This window comes from Zea mays, chromosome 1 (genome assembly GCF_902167145.1).
Source record: "Zea mays cultivar B73 chromosome 1, Zm-B73-REFERENCE-NAM-5.0, whole genome shotgun sequence".
Lineage (NCBI taxonomy): Eukaryota > Viridiplantae > Streptophyta > Magnoliopsida > Poales > Poaceae > Zea > Zea mays.
The window spans coordinates 274,838,247-274,863,087 of NC_050096.1; the positions used below are offsets into that span (position 1 = coordinate 274,838,247).

General features: G+C 45.3%; 1 protein-coding gene and 1 long non-coding RNA gene across 3 annotated transcripts; both read right to left on the bottom strand.

The window, feature by feature from the left end:
• Positions 1–13,246: 13,246 nt before the first annotated feature.
• LOC103643905 (uncharacterized) lies at positions 13,247–16,242 on the bottom strand. The gene is made up of 3 exons (XR_561376.4): positions 16,137–16,242; positions 14,012–14,351; positions 13,247–13,909 (listed from the first exon to the last, which is right to left on the bottom strand). It is a non-coding gene; the product is annotated as an uncharacterized lncRNA (long non-coding RNA).
• Positions 16,243–17,611: 1,369 nt separating this feature from the next.
• On the bottom strand, positions 17,612–22,417 carry LOC100282725 (RNA recognition motif containing protein). 2 transcript variants are annotated; one of them, XM_020551678.3, is made up of 5 exons: positions 19,583–22,417; positions 19,367–19,470; positions 19,203–19,278; positions 18,972–19,055; positions 17,612–18,493 (listed from the first exon to the last, which is right to left on the bottom strand). In XM_020551678.3, the coding sequence occupies exons 2-5, from the start codon at positions 19,372–19,374 to the stop codon at positions 17,912–17,914; spliced, it is 750 nt and encodes a 249-aa protein (XP_020407267.1). In that variant the 5' UTR covers positions 19,375–19,470; positions 19,583–22,417; the 3' UTR covers positions 17,612–17,911. The 2 variants fall into 2 exon arrangements, with proteins under 2 accessions (XP_020407267.1, NP_001149104.2); NM_001155632.2 differs by having other exon boundaries at positions 17,618–18,493; positions 22,120–22,299.
• Between the last annotated feature and the right edge of the window lie 2,424 nt (positions 22,418–24,841).

Here is a 24,841-nt window from a genome sequence, read left to right on the forward strand (position 1 = left end):
TGGGTGTACTACTAACGCTCCCTAGCTGAAGCTGTGTACAGATCCAGATCCCGGCGGGTTGCCTCCCGAGAGTTGTTGACAATCTTTTCAGATACGCTGGTATCCAACCTCGACACATCAAGCCTGCAGTCCAGGCAGGGGGCCGGGTACCAGAGAGGTGTCAACACCATAACATCACAATACACAGCAAGACCAGGCGGTACACAGATAATTGCTAATACTGCTTGATAAATAGTACTCAAAAGTACCTTGCAAAAAGCAAAAGTATTACATCTGCTTTTCAAGCGGAGCCCTAGCTCCATCTCTACTCTACAGGTATGAACTACCTCCACACCAGTAGGGCCGCGTGATAGCTAGCTCCGAGCGGCTCGCCAGCGGAGGCGACCACCTCAGCACCAATGGCGGTGGGCACCTCTGCACCGACGACTCACCAGCAGTGGTGATCACCTCAACGTGTGCGCCATTGCGAAAAGGTCCTCGCCCCCGTCTTCCTACGGGGGGCGACAACGAGGCCATTAAAGCCAAAGAGTTGGAGGCTCGGCGGTAGGTGGCACTGATGGTCTCGCCAGCAGAGACAACCACCTCTGCAACGGGCAGCCTCACCAGCGGCGGCGACCACCTCAGCACCGATGACAGCGGCCACCACTGTACCGGTGGGCGGCGGCTGCCTCAGCACGCGTGAAGAGGTCCTCGCTCCCGTCCTCCTGCGGGAGTGAGGACAAGACCATCCAAAAACACGGTCGTCGCCCCGCGGCGTACGACGTCTTGTACGACCCCCCGGTGCGGCCGGCGGCGCGGGAGAAGCCATGGATGTGGCGGACCTGAGCACGGCGCGACCGTCGCCCGTGCTGTGGACGGACAGCCACGCCCCGACCAAGTAGCAGGAGGCAGCGCCGGAGGCGGCACCAAAGCCATCCAGGCCAAGGAGCCAGACACGCGGCAGCTGACGGCGCCTGCAGCCGGCCGACCCCGCGTAGCCGAAGTTCGCCTCCTCCGCATGGCTGGTGAACGCCCTTCTCCCCCGAATGCTGGAGGAAGAAGCGGGTCGCCAGCCCATGCGGAAGGCAAGACCCCAACTCGGCTCGCTTTCCACCCCAGCGAGGATGATGAACATCCTTGAAGCTGAGGGCGGGGGGAGGCCGTAGCCCGGCTCGCTTCTCTCCACCATAATGCTGGTAATCATCCTTGTGAATGACCACCGGCGGGAGGTTGCGGCCGGGCTGTATGATGAAAATCCTTGAAGCCGAGCGATGGCGGAAGAGAGCCAACCCCCACGGGGTAGCGCTCCTCTAACAGCAGCAAGAAGAAGACAAGATCGGCACCACCACCACGAGCGCGAGCTCTCTGGCGGTGAGATCGCCGGAGGGGGCGGCCCTGACGCGGATCCCTCTAGAGAACACCGGTGCACCCCATCTGGAGGCCCGGAAGGCGGAAGGGCACGATGAATGCAAGAGGAGCGAGGCATGGCTACTTCCCGAGAGATCGACCCCTTTTTAAAAGGCATATTTCCCCACTCGTGCCCCAAAGCGTCACAGGCAAAGTCTCCCCCGACGTGCACCAGGGTTCCCACCCTATGACATGGGGGCCAGGCCCCACATGTCATACAGACTGACCCGAAGCACGAAGAAGGCGAGCCACCACACAAGGAGCGTGCAACTGCCTCACGGTTATGCGCCCCTTCATTTTCGGAGCAACCAGTGGTCAGGAAGGTGAACCACCGCACAAGGAGCATGCAACCGCCCCACGGTTATGCGCCCCTTCGTCTTCGCCGAAACCAGCGGTCAAAAAGGCGAACCGCCACGCAGGAAGCGTACAACCGCCCCGCGGTTGTGCGCCCCCTCAGCTTCGCTGCAACCAGCGGTCCAACATGGGGGCCCAGGCCCACATGTCATGCAACCGGCGCACCGGTTACTAGGTGCGGAAAAATCGCACTGCCGCTCGCGCCAATACCACGTCTTCTCGGGGCCGTCGCAGAAGACTGAAAAGATAAGTTTTCAGAACAAGTGCAGCGACTCGAGGCACCCCGCGCATGGACCAACAATGACATTAAGTACGAAGGTCACGGGCCAGTCAACCGTGCGAATAGACGTAGCAGTCGACATGACCATAGGCGGGCCGACAGTAATTGCGTCAACAGGCGCGCAGGAGCAGCAGGCCAACCGATAATCAGACTCTGGCCCCACCTGTAGGCTCGCATGCTCCCCTGAGGCGGTCCCGGGGGCCACTGTCAGTATCCTGAATCAGGGGTACCCTCTTCTACAGTATGAAGACGCTATACACGTACAGACCACACGGAGAACGGCACCCAACCCCACCACATGGGTAGGTCTAAGGGCATCGTGTGGCAAGGAAAGATAATACACCCCAGGATGCATCATTGGGTCCGGACCTCCACAGAGGGACACCGGACCCCTGTACGTACAAGTCCGGAGCTCCCAAAAAGGCATGTCGGGTCCCTCGGGTGTGAAAGTTCCCTTTGACCCGGGAACAGGATCTGGATGTCGCCTAGAGGGGGGGGTGAATAGGCGAATAAAACTTATTACTTTAAAACTTAAATTCTTACTCTACTCGAAGACTTAGTACGCAGTGGAATGAGAAGACTCTTCGAGTAGGTCGCAGCGGAATGGAAGATCCTGTCTAAAAAAATGTCCTGCACTTCAAATCAAGCTTATACCACAGATAAGTATTGAAGTGCAGATATAAAGGTGAGTAAAACAGAGAGTCAGGATACAATACAGAATAGAGCACACAGACGCAAGGATTTATCCCGAGGTTCGGCCAAGCCTGAAATGCTTGCCTAGTCCTCGTTGGAGTTAGCCACACCTGGGCTTGGAGTCTATTTCAACTCCTTCCTCCGTTTGCTCAGATCTGTCAGTATGACAGATAGAGCCTTTCACTATTGAGTGGGGTTACAACAGAACCGTGGCTGCTTACAAACTTCTTGGCAGCACCCCGGCAGAGTAACGATACGCTCAAGACCTTGCTCTAGCTCTTAGCAGCACTACTCCTCTCTCTAAAGGCTTATAGTTGTGCCTTCTACACAAACTATAGAGTGACACACAAGAGGGAGAGCGAGAATTGATTCCAGTGAAGTATACACTTGTTGGCTGCACCTGTACATTGCTTGAGGCGCCTAGGGGTCCCTTTTATAGGCACAAGGGGCCTAGGAGCCGTTGGAAGCAATCCAGGAAGGCAAATCTTGCCTTCTGTCGGGTGGCGCACCGGACAGTCCGGTGCACACCGGACACTGTCCGGTGCCCGATTTCTTTCCTTCTATGGCGAAGCCGACCGTTGGCAGTCTTGGAGCCGTTGGCGCACCGGACATGTCCGGTGCACACCGGACAGTCCGGTGCCTCCATCTAGCCGTTGGCCCGGCCACGTGTCCCGCGCAGATCGCGCGGCCGACCGTTGGCCCGGCCGACCGTTGGCTCACCGGACAGTCCGGTGCACATCGGACAGTCCGGTGCATTTTAGCCGTACGCCGTCGGCGAATTCCCGAGAGCGGCTACTTCACGCCGAGCCAGCCTGGCGCACCGGACACTGTCCGGTGCACCACCGGACAGTCCGGTGTGCCAGACTGAGCTGAGTCTTGGCTGCACTCAGCCAAGTCTTTTTCTCCTCTTTTCTTTTCTTCTTCTTTCTGTTTCTAACACTTAGACAAGTATATTAGTACACAAAACCAATGTACTAAGGCCTAGAAACATACCTTTACTCTTGATCATTAAATCTATAGCATTTCACATGCTTGAGCTTTGATGTTGGACTCATAAATCATCAAGTCGGCTTGACTTGATCTAGATTGACATTACTTGGCTCCAACATCCTGCAAAGGTCACATAGAACATCTCCAAACATAGGAACAACCCAAACTAAGGATTAAGGTGAACTTAGCTCTTTTGGGCTGCTTCCAGTTCTGGTTTTGACACTTGTTCTCCTTCTAGTGACCTTGATCTCCTTCTTAGAGCTTGATCTTGAGCCTTATGACTTACACCACATAACTGTAGTTGTTTCCTCATTGGCTGTAAGTCACGTTCTTATGTAGTGATCCTTGATGTGCCATAGCTGTTCTCAACTCGATCACCCTTGACTTTGCAAGCCTCCTTCTTCACCCTTGGCTTTGGGTTCCTCAGCCTCCTTGACCTTCTCCCGTGCACTTGGTACCTCGAAGCTCTTCTTGCCTCCGTCCTTGGCTTGATCAGTTGTCTCCGAGCTACGCACCCGAGTCTCACTTTATGCAATGTCCATCTTACTTGTGATGTCCATTATGTATCCATAATCTAGTTCTTGGACCATCACATTTGTTCACTTGTGTTGAACCTTGTAGACTTTATCTTAAGCACCTGTTCAACACTTAATACACTTGTTAGTCCTTTAATTGAGTTGTCATCCAAACACCAAAACTCACAAGAGAGCTTTCAATCTCCCCCTTTTTGGTGATTGATGGCAACACAATTAAAGCTTACATAAGAATAAGATTTGAAGCACAAATTTTGAATTTTAAGCTTATAGAATGCTCCCCCTAAATATGTGCTTACTTCAAGAACCTAATTTTGGCCTCAGACGCCAATTTGCATATACTTAGGCAGTTCGAAACATTTCTACACCTTAGCACCTTTTAGGAAGCATTGAGACAAGATTCAAACCATGATGCTATAATACACAAATGCACATAATCAGAGTTAAACACCATTCAAAATAGTGGATATATCACAGGAATATCAACATACCACTATTCATCATTAAGATACCAATTCAAACTAATACCAATTTAAACTAAGACACTAATTTAAGACAATCTTAAAGCACCATTAACCATATGGCTATCTATTACACTATAGAAGCCAAATAATTCATCGCAGCGGAAACACTAGTCCATATGAGCAACATTGCAAGAAACATATGAATATCACACTTCGCAAAGCTCAAACTAACACATCACCCATTAGGCACACCACCCATTAGGATAAGCTTTCCTCTCAGGTTGAGATAACCTTTAATACACAAATTCTCCCCCTTTGACATCAAACACCAAAAACCATACTCAAGCAAGAACATATGATGATGTCAAGGGACAGCAGGGTGTTAAGGAGGAACACGACTATCAAAACTCCCCCTTACTTATTGAGCATATGCCCGACCAACATTTAGGCAAGATACATATATGCAAAAAGATTAATACTCCCTTTTGTATTGAAAGTTTCCCTTTGTACCTTTACCATGTTGTAGTGTACTTCCCATCTTGAAAGTATCTAATCTCTCAAGAGCTTCTTCACACTTGTGCCTGATTCTTTATCCTTACTTTTTCTTGTTGCTAAGACATCAAATCACAACTTGAGATACCAATTTCTTGACTTACAGAGGTACCCAAGTCCAGATTGCTCCATTTCTTGCTTATCTTCTCTTTTCCACCTAGAGACTATACAAGATCACTCAAGAAACAGTTAGTCTCAAAAGACACAAGTTATGTGTGCTCCCCCTCAAGTTGTGCATCAAGTATTTGAATGACTTGCACTTCGCACATTCTAGCTTCCTTAGAACTAGAGGGGATCACAACATACCTTGGTCAAGGCATACTCTATCACTTTCATCACACAAGGATGCCAATTTGAATATCAATTGTAAAACCACTTAACACCAATTTAAGGCTAAATGAAAGGTTGACTAAATTCAACAATGCATGCCTCAGTGGCACCTAAGCCAATTCAATACTCAAGGAAGTCTAACATTTACTCAACCTGTACATGCTTCATATTTAACTATCATTGCATATACCAATTGAAGATCAACACAATCATGTATATAAAGCGAAATATCTAAGCATGTCATGATTAAGAAGTTTCTTAGGTGCACAAAAGAAACAACATTTTAAAGGCATAAATTACCTAAACCAAGATATTACCAATTGAAAGACAAGAACATAGCTATGATCACAATGAATGGAATTTCAAGAATATTTAATGAAATTGCATAGCTTCATTTTCCATACCTTTGCCTTTATGAGAGCACTTGTTATCACCAATTCAGGACTCCTTTTGCTCACACACCTCATAGCTCAAAAGGGCATGACATGGATTTGACATTCACACAATACTAAACTAGGGTAATCATGTGAACATGCACTAAACAAAATGTCATATTTGCACATAGCATGACTTACAAAAAGTTACAAGTTTATCCATATACACCAAGAGAGTTAATCGTTGTGGATATAACAAATGAAATAGCTACCCATGAATGATTCAAAAGATATATCCTATATAGCACCAGTCTTGATTAAGCAAACATCATTATGATTCATTTAACACAGACAATCATAAAGTATAACTACTCCAAAGATAGGTAGCACAACAAGCCAACTTAAGAGCAATACTAAATTATAATTATGTACTTAAAATACACGGGGTACCGTCCTTTGGAGAGCATGTTGTAGATTCTCATCAAGGTCCTTAACTTGATTCACCGATAATGATTCAGGACCTATACACCTTATTTTACTTGAGATGAACATGGGATTAGTGTTTCACAATAATTCAACCTTGGGTCAATAAACACCAAAACAATTAACAGCTTAGGCATAGAGTTTTAGATAACCGTCTTAATCTCTCCCATGGTCTCCAGTCCATCTCAAGGCACCTGCATGGTCTAGTTAGCACAGTTTGGTACCCATCTCGGAATGGGTCCATAATGATCATCTAAATGTGCCTTTGGTACCCAAATGGCCTTTGTGCTAGTTCTAGGTGATCTAGCACAAGTGTATGATTTGGGTCTCCTAAGTGAATGAGATTGACACACATTCACTTCTTTAGGAATCTTACCTTTATAACATACCTTTGATATATGACCCTGCTCACCACACTTGTAGCAGAAGCGTCGCTCAACCTGACATGACGCTTGCTGTTTGTCATTTTCCTTGATGAGGGTCATCTTGGAGGATGCACATCCTTGATTCTTCATGACCGGACATGAAGTGATAATGTGGTCCTTATTTTTGCATCCAAAGCAACTTCTTGTCCCTTCATCCTTGTCCTTGTACGGACAGGATGCGATGAGGTGGCCTATCTCCTTGCATTTGAAACACCTCCTTTTTCCTCTTCCCTTTTTGTGCTTGAAGGTCATGGAGAGATGATTAGTACAAACAACATGACTAATTGAATTTTTACCTTTTTTCTCGTTCATGTTGATTTCTTCATTTATAGCTTTGGGAACATTCTTCTTATTGAGCTTAACACTTGCTGCAGTTTTTCCTTTCTCAAGCTTCTTCACCATGCGCCCGTGGATATCTTGAGAGAGTTGAGCTAAGCGTCTTCTCCTCAGTTGTCGTTGCTTCTTATTCCCATAGAATTTCTTTTGTGACCCTAAAACTTGTTGCTCAATCAATGATTGGCTTTCTTTTGAGCAACAGGGGTTAGCACATGATGATATACAATTCAAATGCGCACACGTGCGAGAATGGGGTTCACATGAATTTAAGTTTGAAATTACAACCTCATGAGCAATATTAAGCATGATATGGTCATCAACTAATTCATTATGAGAATAAGATAGCATATCATATTTTTCACTTAGAGCAAGTTTTTCTAAATTTATCATTTCTACTTGACTCTTAAGCATAGAATTTTCAGTTTTAAGTTGAGCAACATCAGATAATACATCATGATTATTTCTTTGCTCAAATAAAATAGATTCATACCGTTGGACCAAATTATCATGAGAGCACTTTAGCTCCTCATGTTCTTTGGTCATCTTCTCCAGGCTGTCGTTGGTTTTGATGAGAGTCTCATCTAGCCTGAGAAGCGTCTCGCCTTGTTCCTTGTTCCTCCTCAACAATTTAACCAAGAGCACTTTGTCTTCTTTGTTGAGATGGGTGTAGAACCGGCGAATCTCCTCTTCTTCTACATCACCGGTCTTATTTTCCCTGTCATTATTATTAGTGGAAGCAGTACAGGAAAATGTACCTTGTGGTGATGAAGACTCATCCTCGCTATCATCCTCATATTCCTCCTCATCATCGCTTTCGTCTCCATCATCATTGTTAGCAATAAGACACTTATAACTAGTGGAAGACAAACCTGTCGACGAGGTGGATTCATCGTTGGGTGCCCATCGTTCTTGATCTTCTCCTTTTGAAAGGTTAGTATCACAAGCAATATGGGGAGTAGAAGCAGTACAATTTGCCACATAATATGTTACTTTAATTCTATTCCATAAATCATGAGCATCAACAATTAAATCATTACCACTACTCATGATGGCAAAATAAGCACCTCTAGAAAGAGAATCAACTAAGATGCTGCAAGCACGGTGATTGAGAGAAAAACATCTTAGTTCATCATTAGAGGGATTTTTACTAATATCAGATGGAAAAATACTTCTCCTAAAGATCTGTCTCAAATCAGGATCAACACTCATGAAAGCATTATAAATAGAGACAGACCAAGATTTATAATTAGAGCCATCGCCTAAAAGAAGTTCTACAGTTACCTCTTGTGACGACATCGTTATCTCCGGACGGCTAAGCCCACACTGGAGAGGCCTAGCTCTGATACCAATTGAAAGTTCCCTTTGACCCGGGAACAGGATCTGGATGTCGCCTAGAGGGGGGGGGGGGTGAATAGGCGAATAAAACTTATTACTTTAAAACTTAAATTCTTACTCTACTCGAAGACTTAGTACGCAGTGGAATGAGAAGACTCTTCGAGTAGGTCGCAGCGGAATGGAAGATCCTGTCTAAAAAAATGTCCTGCACTTCAAATCAAGCTTATACCACAGATAAGTATTGAAGTGCAGATATAAAGGTGAGTAAAACAGAGAGTCGGGATACAATACAGAATAGAGCACACAGACGCAAGGATTTATCCCGAGGTTCGGCCAAGCCTGAAATGCTTGCCTAGTCCTCGTTGGAGTTAGCCACACCTGGGCTTGGAGTCTATTTCAACTCCTTCCTCCGTTTGCTCAGATCTGTCAGTATGACAGATAGAGCCTTTCACTATTGAGTGGGGTTACAACAGAACCGTGGCTGCTTACAAACTTCTTGGCAGCACCCCGGCAGAGTAACGATACGCTCAAGACCTTGCTCTAGCTCTTAGCAGCACTACTCCTCTCTCTAAAGGCTTATAGTTGTGCCTTCTACACAAACTATAGAGTTACACACAAGAGGGAGAGCGAGAATTGATTCCAGTGAAGTATACACTTGTTGGCTGCACCTGTACATTGCTTGAGGCGCCTAGGGGTCCCTTTTATAGGCACAAGGGGCCTAGGAGCCGTTGGAAGCAATCCAGGAAGGCAAATCTTGCCTTCTGTCGGGTGGCGCACCGGACAGTCCGGTGCACACCGGACACTGTCCGGTGCCCGATTTCTTTCCTTCTATGGCGAAGCCGACCGTTGGCAGTCTTGGAGCCGTTGGCGCACCGGACATGTCCGGTGCACACCGGACAGTCCGGTGCCTCCATCTAGCCGTTGGCCCGGCCACGTGTCCCGCGCAGATCGCGCGGCCGACCGTTGGCCCGGCCGACCGTTGGCTCACCGGACAGTCCGGTGCACACCGGACAGTCCGGTGCATTTTAGCCGTACGCCGTCGGCGAATTCCCGAGAGCGGCTACTTCACGCCGAGCCAGCCTGGCGCACCGGACACTGTCCGGTGCACCACCGGACAGTCCGGTGTGCCAGACTGAGCTGAGTCTTGGCTGCACTCAGCCAAGTCTTTTTCTCCTCTTTTCTTTTCTTCTTCTTTCTGTTTCTAACACTTAGACAAGTATATTAGTACACAAAACCAATGTACTAAGGCCTAGAAACATACCTTTACTCTTGATCATTAAATCTATAGCATTTCACATGCTTGAGCTTTGATGTTGGACTCATAAATCATCAAGTCGGCTTGACTTGATCTAGATTGACATTACTTGGCTCCAACATCCTGCAAAGGTCACATAGAACATCTCCAAACATAGGAACAACCCAAACTAAGGATTAAGGTGAACTTAGCTCTTTTGGGCTGCTTCCAGTTCTGGTTTTGACACTTGTTCTCCTTCTAGTGACCTTGATCTCCTTCTTAGAGCTTGATCTTGAGCCTTATGACTTACACCACATAACTGTAGCTGTTTCCTCATTGGCTGTAAGTCACGTTCTTATGTAGTGATCCTTGATGTGCCATAGCTGTTCTCAACTCGACCACCCTTGACTTTGCAAGCCTCCTTCTTCACCCTTGGCTTTGGGTTCCTCAGCCTCCTTGACCTTCTCCCGTGCACTTGGTACCTCGAAGCTCTTCTTGCCTCCGTCCTTGGCTTGATCAGTTGTCTCCGAGCTACGCACCCGAGTCTCACTTTATGCAATGTCCATCTTACTTGTGATGTCCATTATGTATCCATAATCTAGTTCTTGGACCATCACATTTGTTCACTTGTGTTGAACCTTGTAGACTTTATCTTAAGCACCTGTTCAACACTTAGTACACTTGTTAGTCCTTTAATTGAGTTGTCATCCAAACACCAAAACTCACAAGAGAGCTTTCAGGGTGGGCCCCAGGTCCCTCCAAGTAAGGTCCGGACCACAGCAAGGTCCCGGGATGGGGAGGACCCCGACATAAGTAAGGGTCTGGTGCTGGCACATGTCCAGGCCTTGCTCTGCGCTCCCCGCTTAGGAGGAGACCCGCTGCTGCCGCGTGGCTTGTGGCCCGTGACATAAGCCAATGGGCGGAGCCTGACGTATGGCCTCTAAAGCCACGCAGCCTCTGCATTTATTGCGGAGAGGACGCGCCGCCTGCCACCACGCTGACGGGCGACGTGCCCTCTCAGCATTTAATGCGTCCTGTCCACTCCGCTGGCTGACGACGTCAGGGTCATCCTGCAGACGGCGCGCCTGAGTCTGTTGTCAAACAGTGCGCCCGTGCCATGCGGCGCACTGTGCTCATCACCCCTTCTACGAGAAGCTTCCCCTACACGCCGAGGATACACAGATCTCGGATGTCAGGGCACAATAAGATTTCCCTAGCAGCGAACATTTGTAGCTCCAAGTGCTATATTCATTATGTCTCTGGGCCCACATGTCGAGGCTCAGTACCTTTGTGCATGCCCCCTTCAGCTATAAAAGGGGAGGCATGCGACGTTACAAGGCAGATCCAATCTTAGATCCACTCAAACGCTCACAAGTTCATACAAGCTCTCAAGCAATACATCACACAGTGGAGTAGGGTGTTACGCTCCGGCGGTCCGAACCACTCTAAATCCTTGTGTGTTCTTGTGTTTCTTCCCGTTTTCTAACTAACAAGCAAAACGGCTAGACCCCTCCTCATCTTAGGATTTAGTGCGGGTGCACTCCGCTACCCAGCCGGAGATTTCCTCTCCGATAGGCCTGATCCGCCCACCGCCCGTAGGGCCCAACAACAAAGGTTTACTCTATCCATTTAATATTCACTTTAACGTACAATGTAAATAAATATTCAGTCATTCATAATTTACTCCATCCATTTAAAATTTACTTCAACTTATAACAGTAACAAATATTTAGCTATTTAAAGTTTACTTTAACCATTCATTGTTTCTAAAATTTTATAAGAAATAACATTCAACGATTCAAGATGACGAACGGGGCAATGCTTGAAGCGTCAGGTATTACGTAACCTAGATGCAGACTCCGTACAGGCCTGAACGACGCTTGTGAGTTGTGACGGTTGACGCCAGCTGTAGCTGGTTCGGGCGCATTTATTCGCCACCACAGGACGGAATCAGGCGAGCGACGCAAACAACAAAGCCGCCATTTGACGCGCGTGACGGCCGGCTGCGTGCCTACGTGGATGATGCCTTGGTGTACAGTGTACTCTCACTCTCAGCTCAGGCAAGGCAACGATCACGCATTCAGTGTCGCTGTCAGCTGGCTGCAGAGTCCGAGCGAGTGGCACCGGTACTAGAATAGTAAACTTTCTAGCCTTAGGGAGGAGTGTTTGGTATCTAGGGACTAATGTTTAGTCCTATTATTTTATTTTATTTAGTCTATAAATTGTTAAATATAAAAACTAAAATAAAGTTTTAGTTTCTATATTTGAAAATTTTGGAACTAAAATGAAATAAAATTTAAGGACTAAAAATTAGTCTCTAAAAACCAAACACCCTTAGTTCGATCGAAGACAGATTCGGTCAATTCAAACGAAACCCACGGACGACGACGTCTCACTCGTGTGCGGTCAGTGGCACACGTGTCGCGCGCCTGCCGAGGCATGCTACGGTTCGTTGGCATGTCCGCACGCATGCAGTCGTGGCGCTGAAAGCTGACCAGCAAGGAAGCCCCACACTCCCTCGAAGCTGGAGCCCTGTACGTTCCTTGCAATCGCGAAAGAATCACCGTAAAAGCTGGGAGCGGTTTTAATTTTGGGTTAACACTTAACAGTATGCACGAACCGAAATTCACAACAGGAAACGAATTACACACAACAAGAACAATTTTTTTAGATTCATTATGATATGATGAACAGAATAAAACAGTTGCTTAACTAACTAATAGTAATAGTAATAATACTAAGCTCTAGCATCTGCCATTCGGAGTGGTTGTGGTTCTTCAGCATCTTCCTGACGGGGCCCATCGTAATGGCGATCGATTTAAAAAGCAGCCGCCACCCTGACGGGGCCATGTTGCAGTCGGTTCTGTTAGCCCGTGCTGTCCGCGGTGACGGAGATGATGTGCCAGTGTGCCACAAAAGAGATATGCCGATAAGGATCAGGATATATTTGGAATAAACATAGCGTAGCTTATGCTTCCTCCTGTAGTAAACTATGGTCGAGGCGTGCGGCTGCACGGAACCCTCCAAAGCAAGTATAGATTTTCAGGTGACGTACCATTTCCAGTTTAAGGGCTAGTTTGGGAACACCATTTTCCTAATGCTCTGTTTGGATGTAAGTATTCACGTGCAGGAATTGAAATGGTGGATGAATTCTAAAGCTGAGGGGAAATGGAAATGGTCTGCAATTCCATTGTTGGTGTTTGGATGAGCATGTAACGACAGTTGGAATCATAGTGTAGCGTCCAATTCCAATTCTTGTTTGGGTGTGCAGTTGATTGAAATGTACAAAACACAGTGAGAAAAAAAAATCTTCCGATTAACAGTGAGCAGCACAAAAATGATTGTACATGACATGTTATTTGGGAATTACCATGACAACAGCAGCTAATATTTTTAAAATAGTTCTTGCCAACAACAATATTCTAAAAATAAATATCTACAGCAACTAATATCTTATAGCATGGAGGAGAAAGCAAGTGAACATTCAGATCACTCAGATCACAAATAAATACTACAATACCTGTGACAATACAACATGACGATAACTAGTTAATATTTCAACAAGTTCTTAACTACTACATTGTAGCAAAAGCAAAGTCTTTCTCCACTAACTAACTAGGAGAACAAGTTTTAACTAGCATCCTGGAGTAGCAAAAGACTATGTTGTCTCCACATACTTCACTTCCTCTCATTCTCAAACAGCAGCCAATCTTTCCTCATTTCCATTGGGAGCTCCATAAGAGCTTCAAATATGCGATCATCACGGCTTAGCAACATACCATAAGATCGTAGCATGTCTTCACGAGGTAAATCAGGAATTTCTTGAAGCGCTGCAAGGATCTTAGACGGAGCCGTCTTCTTTGGCAATTCTAAAGGTGCATTGGACTGCATAGCCTCCTGAAATGAAGCTTTCATATCAGTAAGTACACCCATAATTGCATCACCAGTTCGCTGCTTCTTTGGAGCTAACACCGGAGAGTTTTCATTGGCATTTGTAGGACTGTCATTCACCACATCTTGACCACTTTCAGTCCCTGTCTTGGCACCTTCACCATTGGCATGGTCTTTGGAGTATATAGTGCAGATTGCATCCCAGTTCTTCACCACTTTTGTCTTGTAGCATGCTGCTCCTTTGTTAGCCTGTACAATGGACAAATAATCACACAACTACAAAAATAAAAAAATGTTATCATGTAAAGACAAAATAGAAGGTATAAAAAAGAGAGACATATGTACACATACCTCCACATATCTAAACTAAACATCTTCATTGTCCATAGAAAGTCTATTGTTCTCCCAATCCCACCCAAAGCCACTCTGCGATAGTATCTTGCTAATGATTTCATAGTGCTTATCAAAGGTCTTGCACCTTGCCGAAATATTATCCTTTGTGATATCCACATTGCACTTATCCTTCACATTTCTTATGGCAGCATTGTAGACATGTGGCTTCCAACCATTTTGACCACGGTCTCCATTATTGTGATGCTCCACAAGAACTTCCAAAAGAGCTAGATCCATCGCATCTGTCCATGTGAGGTAAGTACGACTACCCCTCTTTGCTTTCAGTTCAGCCATGGCGCTAAAATAACGAGATAAATTGTAGAATGAGATTGATGTGATGCATGAATATATAAAAAGGTAGATAATATTATATATCAATTCCAACCCCTAATATCTGATGCACGTACAAAAGAAGGGGCAACAAGGTATTACGCAAAAGACCCCAACTAAGAAGCTTGGTAGTCAGCAAACATATCATTAGATAGATGGTCTCTAAAGATGTTCCATTCAGTAGCGACTTGGACTGTTCTTATCAAGTTAGCATCATCTATCACCTCAGTTGGCAAAGCAGCTATCTCACTGTCCACTTCTTGCAATAATAGATCATCCATCTCATGCTGCCTATCTCTTGCGAAGTTGTGTAAGACACAACAAGCATTAATAATGCGAATCTGTGCAAAGATTAATATGATGTCAAATTAAACTAGGTAAGTTCTGAATTAAACTAGCAAAGACACATCATATGAGTATTTTATACCTGGTCCTTTATGTCAAAGAAACTTTGTTCACGCAAAATAGCCCATTTTTTCTTCCACAAGCCAAAGGTTCTCTCTACCACATTTCTAGCACGAGCATGATGCAAGTTAAATAGCTCTTTTGGAGTTTGGGGCTGCTGTTGACTTGTAGCCCACTCATTCAAATGATAGCGGGTTGATCTATACGGAGCTAGAAAACCAGGACCATTTGTATATCCAGCATCAACTAAATAATATTTGCCTAATATTAAGGCAAATCATTAGCTAAGACAAACAAAAAACAAGAAGAAAAAATTCTAGAAAAAAGAGTCGTACCCTTTGGTACAACAAAAGCATCTTGACGACCAATTCTCATTGCATCACGTAAAGTCAGAAGCTGAACCCTCCCAACCAGGCAGCACATATAAAAATTTCATATTCCAATCACACACACCTAACATGTTAGTTGTGATTTGCTGCTTTCTATTTCTGTACCTTCCTTGGTCAGGTATGTTAACACACACATCGACATGGCAACCATCTAGTGCCCCAAGAGTATTATCAAACCACTTCCATTTATAATCTCCGGGGGGCTGAACCGAAGAATCAGGAAGCTTGATGAACTCTTTAGATAGAGATAGAATAGCTGTCAATACATCAGCAAAGAACCTACTAATAGTCTCTAGAGACCGCTTGTAAGTTCCACGAAGCAGCCTCATTTTCAGACCATGGCCAACAATAAGCAAGAACATTGCAACCCTTTCTTCAACTTTACTGTGCACACTATCACAAAGGCCACACTTCTCACGTAACATGGCGCACAAGTCATGGAAATTCCTTTTAGTTAGACGCAACTCATCATAGCATGTTACCTCGGATGCATCATATAATTCTTTGAGTAAATATCTTCTAAGTATATGGCGGTGCTCATCATTACTAAAACAGTGTAGCTCCCTTGGTCTCCTCCCGGTATGCATGTATGCTAGCGTAGCAACAATGGTTTTGAAATAAATTTCTGCCAACGCAAGCCTTCTTCTCTTCCTTCTTTCATTTTCTTGAGTTACGTATGAATGCAAATCTAGTGCTTGTTCTGACATGATTCAACTACGAGGCACAATATTGTTTGATTGTTAACACACAATGCAAATCTAGTGCATGGAGCAGATCTACTCCAGGGTGTCACCGATGAACCCCATCTCGTTCCCTCCACCTCAGCTTCCTGGCGGGGAAATCACCAGTCACGAATGGGAGGGGAAGCCGTGAGTGGTGGTTGGAGGGCTAAGGAATAGAGGTCGGAGGGGAAGCACGCGAATGGCGGCCGGAGAGGAAGCTGAGAGGGAGTGAGGTACCTGCTAGCGTCGCGTGGCCTAGGAGAAGTCGCGGGAGACGCGACCTAGGAGAAGTCGCCTCCCGCGCGCCGCTCTGGATTTTTCCCGCAGCCTGGACCTTTCTCCCGCGCGTCGAAGGGGTACGCAAAGCACTTATTAGGGAGGTGTACGACTCAATTCTTGCGAAAACAGAGCGAGCGAGCTCAGAATTGTGGGCGCGTGCGCGTAGGCGGAAGCGAATACCGTGCAGTATTCACTCATGATTCCGTGGAGCCAATTCTGACTATGTCCAAACGCTGGTATTGGCTCTGACAAATTCTGTTTCCTGATTCCAGCTCCCAATTCTAACATCCAAACGTAGTGTAAAGGTTTTTCATTTTTTAAAGAAAAATTAGTTTATTTTCCCTTACGAAATTGGAAATCCCATGAGAAAATGAGGATGACAAACTAGCCCTAAGATCAGCAAATCTCGCATGTAGATAGATATTTACGAAGACAGAGATGTCTTGAGTAAGGAATTAAGTATGTGTTTGGTTACAATGACAGGATGGGATGAGATGGGACGATCTCTCAAATAAGGTTGTTTGGTTTAGGGTCAAAGGTTGGGACATAACTATTCCGGTGTTGTCTTAGTTATCCATCAAAATTGGAGAGACGAGAGAGGACGTCTCTGTCCTGTCTGTCCCGCAACCAAACATACTCAAATGAGATAGATGGATCAGACCGAAAGAGACATCTAGCATGCTGGTGGCTACTCTAATAATTAATACTCCAGTCATCAAGAAAGCCAGCGAAGTGGATTGCACCGATGTGGGCGCGCCGCCGCAGGAGCCTGGAGGGCGCGGCACCACCAGAGTCACGGGCAGCCTTCAGACCGTTAGTACCTAGTTTGATTAGCGTGCCACGTTTGCATTGGTCCAAATATTACCAGGTTATTATGGGTTCATGTTCGTCACACCCAAATGACCAAGTTTTGGTCACTGCTGCTACGCTTGGCTAGATCTTGTCTGCTCGTGACACGTGTAAGGATCTTGTTGGCTACAAGTTTGATCGGCTGTCAATGTATGTACGCCGAGGAAGCTTTATCAGCGTTGTGCAAGTTGCGACTATCTTTCTTTCTTTCTTTTTTTTCCCTTGAGTCAATCCACATCGGCGTATTTGCAATTTGCAGAAGGCCATCGTCGGAAACAATCTACTGCAAATATTGATATTTCCCAGAAGGCTGTCGTGCAGATGCGTCATTCTGCTGCAGGCCGGTGCGATGGAAAACTTTAACGTCTGCTCTCTCACAAGTTTTCTCGTACGTACTGGTTTCTACACATGATAATTCTCAAGCTATTTCAGATTTAAATAGTAAACAAAGTCTCGTTTTTTTAGCACTGGACAGGCACCATCTGGTTATTTTTTTAGCACAAATAGTTCTACGGTAACAGGACGGGTTCTGGAAGGCAGGAGCAGCAGATCTAGCTGCCACACTTACAACCTCACCATTGTATTAATCTGAATCTAACGAAGGAAGTTGTATTCTGTTTCTGTAGTAGTAGTAGAAGAGACAAAGTACAGTAGTATTCCGTTCACACAGAGTAGTCTAGTGTAGTAATGCTGGTAGCACCACTCTCTCCAAAACAAAAGAAACGAACAAAACCTGGTAATAACACAAGACCAACTCTCAGAAATTTACACGGCACTGGCCGACAAGCGCACTTGTTTTAATCCAGTGCATCAACGAAAAAGAACAATCTATATATAGGACGAGCTGCAAAAGAATTTCGTGCGAGACACTCGGTCTGTGCGTGTCAGACAGCTTGGAGCTTCTGCTCGTCCACTGATTCCAGAGGCAGAACCGCGGGCTCCCACGAAGAGGGCTCGTCAAGATGGATCTTCGCGTACTCGCTGACCAGCCCACTCCTCTCCTCCCACATGATGGCTTTCCTCTCCTCCTCGGCCCTCTCCACCTTATCTTTGGCCATCGAGGTCATGTCGCCCGCTGCCTTCGTTACCATATCGAACGCGCTTGTTAGCCACGAGGCACCAGCCGAGACATACTGGTTGCTCAGTATAGCGGAGCCCGCGACGCTGGCTTTCTGCTCGGCGGCAGCCAAGGCGGACTTGGTGAGTTCTGAGACCTGGTACCGCTCGTCCACCTCCTTGACCTTGCTGCCGACAATGGCCCTTCCGAGACTGATCTTTTCGCTCAGGCCATACTGGCGGTCTAGGGATGCAACAGTGGCAGTGGCGTTGGATAGGATGTTGTGACGCTCGTCAAATGATCTCGCCAAGTTGAGTGCGTCTTTGCTGAGGACGAAGCCCTTGGCCAGCATGCTGCTCACAACATCTTCTGCCTTCCTCACTGCTGATTCAGTAGAGACGTTTGCTCCCTTAAGATGCAAACAAATGTAAACAAGTATATCAACACATATTCAAGGAAAGTACTTACGTATCTGAAAATGTATTATGAGCAAGATGGTCATCAAACGGACTGTATGTAAACTTGTCTATAAATAGACTTGAGAGACAATACACACATATTCATTTTGGTGAATCGTGCCGATCCAAATCAACTATCTGATTCAGCGGTGTTTTTGCCGCTACATGTAGTTTTACTTTGTTTAGAACTGTTAAAGAAACATTATCTTCTAATTCTTTGTAGTGTTGAATTATTTATGGACAATGTGAACAACTGCCCTAAACCCAAATACTCTAGCAAGAATAACTACTTTGTGCAAGCAATTTACTAATAGACTATCTCTTTAGTTTAGTATATAAAGGTAATCTTATTACAACAGATGACCATATGTCAATTAATTTCTTCACAATTGATGTAACTTGAAATGGTGAGCATGTCATAACACGCACCGATAATTGTTTGTGTGCTTCAGGAGGCAGCTGATAGTTCTCAGCAGGAGTTATAATGACAGCACGATCCACAATTGTTGCCCCCTGTCGACAAGCAATCAAATTATTAAAAGGTGTATATTGGACAAGAAATAAAAGATATGAGATGAAATAGCATCAAACGAAAAGTTAAACTATCTTAGTGCAAACTAAATGGGTAAGCTAGAAATGGTTGTAGGAACTTGAATGTACCGAGAGAAGAACAGCAGTGTCTGCTCCCTGTGAGTCTTTAAATGTGACATAAGCAAGCTGTGACCATTCAGATTCACTGATGAAAACAGAAGCAAATATTTGAGAAACTTCACTCCAGTTTTCTAATGCATATATAACCACAAGTGTAAGTGCTGACAAATTACCTTTGCATTTCAACATATTCTATATCTCCCGAGAAACTGAAGAACTCTGTGATCTCTCTTTTCAAAGCATTTAATGAAAGATTGCTAACTTTTACTGTTTTCACCTGAAAGAAAAATGAGCAAACGAGATTGAATCTCTGGTCTAATTAGGACCTACTCCTGAAATACAAAGTATCTTAAGAATTCTAGGACATATTTATGTCGTAAAAAACTGACCTATATTTGGGTCGGTGATAGACAAGTAGACAACAATAGTAGTATGCATGTAAATGTGGCCCTTTAAAGTGAGTTTGAGGATTAGTTCACTTAGAATCCCTTATAATTTGGGAGAGACGTTGAATGCTTGGGTACCTTATATTCTAGGACAAAGAGAGTAGGTACATGACAGGAAATAAGCTATCATGATTGTAGTGATTACACATCACTGCATTAGGTAATATAAAATCAACACATTTCAGGCGAAAGTTCTAACTGACATAAGTACAAATTGAAAACAGCTGTCAGGCAGAAGATATTGAGTTACTGAGAGGTGTCTACTGAAAATTGTTATGAACTGTAGCTCATCATGGTAAACACTACCAAGAATATAGCTAGCCAGAGTCAGCTTGGAAGGGGAGTAGGGGACTAGACTATTGGGGAGAGTTGTCCACTTAGGATTAATTCTTCTTCATTGCTTGATTCCAAGTGACCACCGCGTCCCTAGAGAGACGCCACCTATAATAGCTATATTCATCCTAACAAACCAACTAACTGACTCTAACCTCCTTCCTAATCCTATCTCTTGACGTGAAGGATAGATGGAATGGCCCTCCAGCCACCCCCACGCACCCATAGCACATAACAGTAAATTACACACGAAAGTCTGTAAGACGAAAGTGGTAGTGGTATAGAAGGTAGAACACCATGGAGAGCAGATAGAAGAGGTAAGGAATGATTGTGGTGTTAATGCACTATCAACGTTGCTGGAGTTTCAATTTTAGAAGAAAACTCGAACGGCATAAGGCAAAAGATATCGTCTAGCTAATCTGTTGGTGTCACTTTTTATCCTAGAGGGTTCGCCGGTATATATTCTAAAAATTTCAACATAACATTTTATGCCTGCAGAAACGTCGGGACAACATATTGGATATGGTTCTTAACATGCTACCATAAAGCTGACAGAAAGGAACATGTACTTGATAACACAATAATCTTCTCCGAAAATGTTTCACCAAATATGTAACATGAGAGATGCATAATACGACAGCATGCAGTGTGATGTCGACACAAGCACCAGATCAGTTACCATCAGGGTTTACAATTTCGTTTTTACTGTTTAAAATTTCGTTTTTTGACAAAAATTTGAATTTTATATTTTTTTGAATTGGGAACTGTAATACATAATTTTGCGGACCGAAATTTGAATTTCGCCTACTACAGAATCGAGAAAAATCGGCGAAATTGGCTGGATTTCGACCAGAAATTGATAACCCTGGTTACCATAGACCACTGATGAAATGGGTCAACAACATCAAGTGTTTCCAGGTACGTAGGTGTTCAGAAGTTTCATGAAAGTAATGCTCGAAAAGTACGGTTGCCAATATTTGGTTCAAATAAAATGACAAATTATGACCAACCGGAGACCCATATTCCAATAAAATTTTATTCACATATTTTTGTAGTCACAGCCTCACAGGGACATATAAATAAAAAATAAGTCATTTTTTTCATTTACACTGTCAAGGTCCGCAAATTTATTTGCAGATATGGGTCCAGTCTTATTATGCTGGATATCCAGGTAATTTGTGCCAGGCTACCAGCTGTAAGCCCGTCGCCACATTACAGGTACGAGAGGAATTAACAGCAATATTCAGTAACCTGAAACCCCCCAAGAAAGGACCAAAAGGACTGTACAAATGCATTTCAATGGAGTGTGTGGAAATGCAGAAACCTGCACTTTAGGGTCTGTTTACTTCCCTCTTAGATTATATAAGCTGGATTATAGTGAAAGTGTATGAGGGTAAAATATCACTTTGAGACCACAAATAAACTGAAATAAGTTAACATTGGGTAGCTTATTTTAGCTTATTTGTGGTTCCAAAATGATATTTTACTCTCCTAACCTTCTATCATAACCCAACTTATATAATCTAGGAGGGCCTTAGTATTCTCATCCATTAGAGAAATCACCAATTGCTAATCCTGGCACGAAATCTGAAAGGAAGCATGCCCAACGAACTTGAAGATGGGATCTAGTGATCTAATCGCCTTTTATCAACACGGGGCTGTCAAAATTCGAGTTGATGACAAGCAGAGTAATTTGTACTGGCAGTAGAGAACAGCAGGCATTTCTAGTCTCTTATCTGGGGGAAGCTGGACCTGAAAGGAAAATGGAAAAGGTGCAGCCAAACAGAAATATCCAATCGACATGTCATCAACCAAGCACACCAAACTACTAGAATCCAGCAACAAACAGACGAAACCGCGGGTGCAGCGTGTGGCCTCAGTTTGCACCCAGAGTTCCTTAGCGGCGGCGGCAGGATTCCGGAGGAACGGCGCGCAGGCACCAAATCCACCAGAAAACCTGCAGCCACCGTCCAAACGGGAGCAATGCGGTCGCGGCACAATGGATATCCCCCCCTAGCGGCCAAGCAGAACCACCGCGAAATTGCCTCCCACGGCTAAGCCTGAGGCCGCAGCCGACCATGCCGAGTACAGCCGCCGCCACGGAGCAGGAAAAGCCAGAGAGGGTTGCAGGAAGCGGCACTACTCACCTCCATCCTCCGGGGAACAAGATCTCGCGGCGGGGATTCCGAGGCGGGCGGCGAGCGAGGTGGCTGGAAGCGAGCCGAGCACGTCGCCGCGCGAGAAGGTGGGTGGAAGTCCGCCCGCCCGCTTGGGGTTGTGGGGATTTGCGCCGTGTGTGTCGGCGAGTGGAGGAAGAGGGCGACTTTTTGCGAGGCGCGTGTAGTAGTAGGGTACAGTACGTAAGTAATTGTAACGTACCGACCGGCAGGTTGGCGATGATTCCGGCCGCGACGCGCGTTGGCAGGCAACAGGCACGGACGGCACTACAGGCCAGCGGTGGTTGTAGACGGGTAGCTGTGCAGCCTCGCCTGCGGCCTGCGGGGCAATACTGGATCAGTGGATCTGGTCCGGCTGCACGGAGCGGTGGTCGTCAGCAGTGGGGGGCTGGGGCCGATGCCATTCGATGGGGAAAAAAATTAGTGCAGGTCGAATGTTTGCAGTCCTCAAAAAAGAATAATAATAACTAAAATGTTATCTAGTGTATTTTAAATGGAACATATCTTTATTTTTGTGAGAGATTACAAACATTCTAATTTGCAGTTGGCCTGTACCAAATTTTTTTCCGACGATGGCTGTGGCTTGCGCTGCGCCGGACAGGGGACGGAGGCGGGAGTTCAAATGTCAGTCGCTTCAGACTGTCTGTAGCGGTTACCCCTAATTTTTTCTTCCTATATCATTTTTTGCGTCACATAATCAACATTTCATCCCTTATTTTTTCATCTCCTGCAGCGGTTCCCCCTATATTCTCCCCCTATACCCCACTATAACCCTAAAATATTATTATCCAACCCTATTCATCATCTATTACCATTTTTCTTCACCTATTAAAAAAACATAGTACACATGAACATTGAGTAGAGGGGCCACAGCTTCACGCTAACTGTGGCGGTTCACTGTTCATATCTGCTACCAAGGGGGGGCTTTTAAGGGATACCGTTGCAGCCTTGGGGGCTTCTGTAGCTACCAGATCAAGGGGAGGAGGCTGTCTGGCGGAGGCGGCTGCGGACAACCTCAGTTTTCCTGCTTTCTCTTTGGTTTTTTCACTTCTGCTGTGCCCTACCTATTTGTGGCGGCGGATTTGACATCCGGCCAAACTCTACCTTGATGCCTACTCCCCCTAACAAAATAATTGCACGTCTCGTTCCTAAAACTCCAAGCTTTTTAAGTCTGACAAAGAGTACAAGAATAATGTTTACGTTTTAAATAAATTTATTACGAAAATAATAGTATATTTTTAAATAAATTTATAGAAGACTAAGTCAGTTATACTGAGTCAATAGATCATGAATTTGAAGCCGTCTCTTAAATAAATTTAAAGAAGACTAAGGCAGTTTATGTGGAGCATCCGGTACTATGTCTGGCCTTTTCTTTAAGAAATACTCTTTAAAAAGTGAAAGGGAAATGTGCACTTTGGTCATTTCTATAATTGTTTTGTTGATTAAATGTCCAACATAAATGTGTTAAACTCTTATGTACTAAACGAGCAAGAAGTGTAAATCAAAGACAAGGTATGTTTCTAGACTTAGTGAATTGTTTTTTAGTACTAACATATTTATCTAAGTGATAAAAACAGTGCCAAGTCAAGAAGATTCGAATTGAAAAAGGTTGGCTGTGTACAACCAATAGCAGCTTGGGCCTGGCGCACCGGACTGTCCGGTGCCCCAGGCGAGTCGACGGTGAACCGACTACTCTCAGGAAACGACGGAGTCGTACGGCTATAATTCACTGGACTGTCCGGTGAGTCATCGCGACGAACTCGTCGCTCTCGGGAAATGAAAAAGGCGACGTGGCTATAATGCACCGGACTGTCCGGTGGTGCACCAGATTGTCCGGTGAGCCAACAACGCCAGCGGCAACGGTCATCCGTGCGATCAACGCGCGACACGTGACCAGCTCCAACAGTCGGCTGGGTGCACCGGACTGTCCGGTGCGCCAATTGGCCCCGTGGAGCAACGGTCGGCTGCGCCCAATATGGAAGGAGATCGCGCACCGGACATAAACAGTGGCTGTCCGGTGGTGCACCGGACTGTCCGGTGCACCACTCGACAAAAGACAAGAATGGCCTTCCAAATTGATCTCCAACGACTCCTAGCTGCCTTGGGGCTATAAAAGGGACCGCTAGGCGCATGGAGCAGAACACTAAGCTTACAAGAAACATCCTAAGGCACCTAGACTCTGCATTCACGCAATCAGATCATAGTTCTTGAGATTTGAGCACTTTCGAGTTGTAAACTCCTCGCGCTGTGTTTGTGTGCTCACTTCTTCACTTGTGTGCGTGGTGTTGCTGCGGATTTGAGTCTTGTGTGCGTTGCTTTCCCTCCCTTACTCTTGTGCTTCTTTGTGATCTCTATTGTAAGGGCGAGATACTTCAAATTGTGAAGATTCCTCGCAACCGGGAAACATATTCTAAAAGAAAAGACCGTGGTATTTAAGTCGATCATTGGATCGCTTGAAAGGGGTTGAGTGCAACCCTCGTCCATTGGGACGCCAGAACGTGGAAGTAGGCAAGTGTTACTTGGCCGAACCACGGGATAAAAATCGCGTGTCACGTGTGTTGCTTATTGTGATTGTTTTGACCGCACGAGCGTGTTCCATAGCCACTTGATTTCACTAACACCTTAATAATCAAGTTTGTGACTATTTAGTATTTGATTTTTACAGAATCACCTATTCACTCCCCTCTAGGTG

What these genes read in the sequence shown, in the direction of transcription:
- LOC100282725 (NM_001155632.2), bottom strand. An exon ending in GAATATGTTGAAATGCAAAG is followed by an intron (nt 19,279 to 19,366) that starts GTAATTTGTCAG and finishes TGTTTTCATCAG; the next exon opens with TGAATCTGAATGGTCACAGC. An exon ending in AAGCACACAAACAATTATCG is followed by an intron (nt 18,494 to 18,971) that starts GTGCGTGTTATG and finishes TTGCATCTTAAG; the next exon opens with GGAGCAAACGTCTCTACTGA.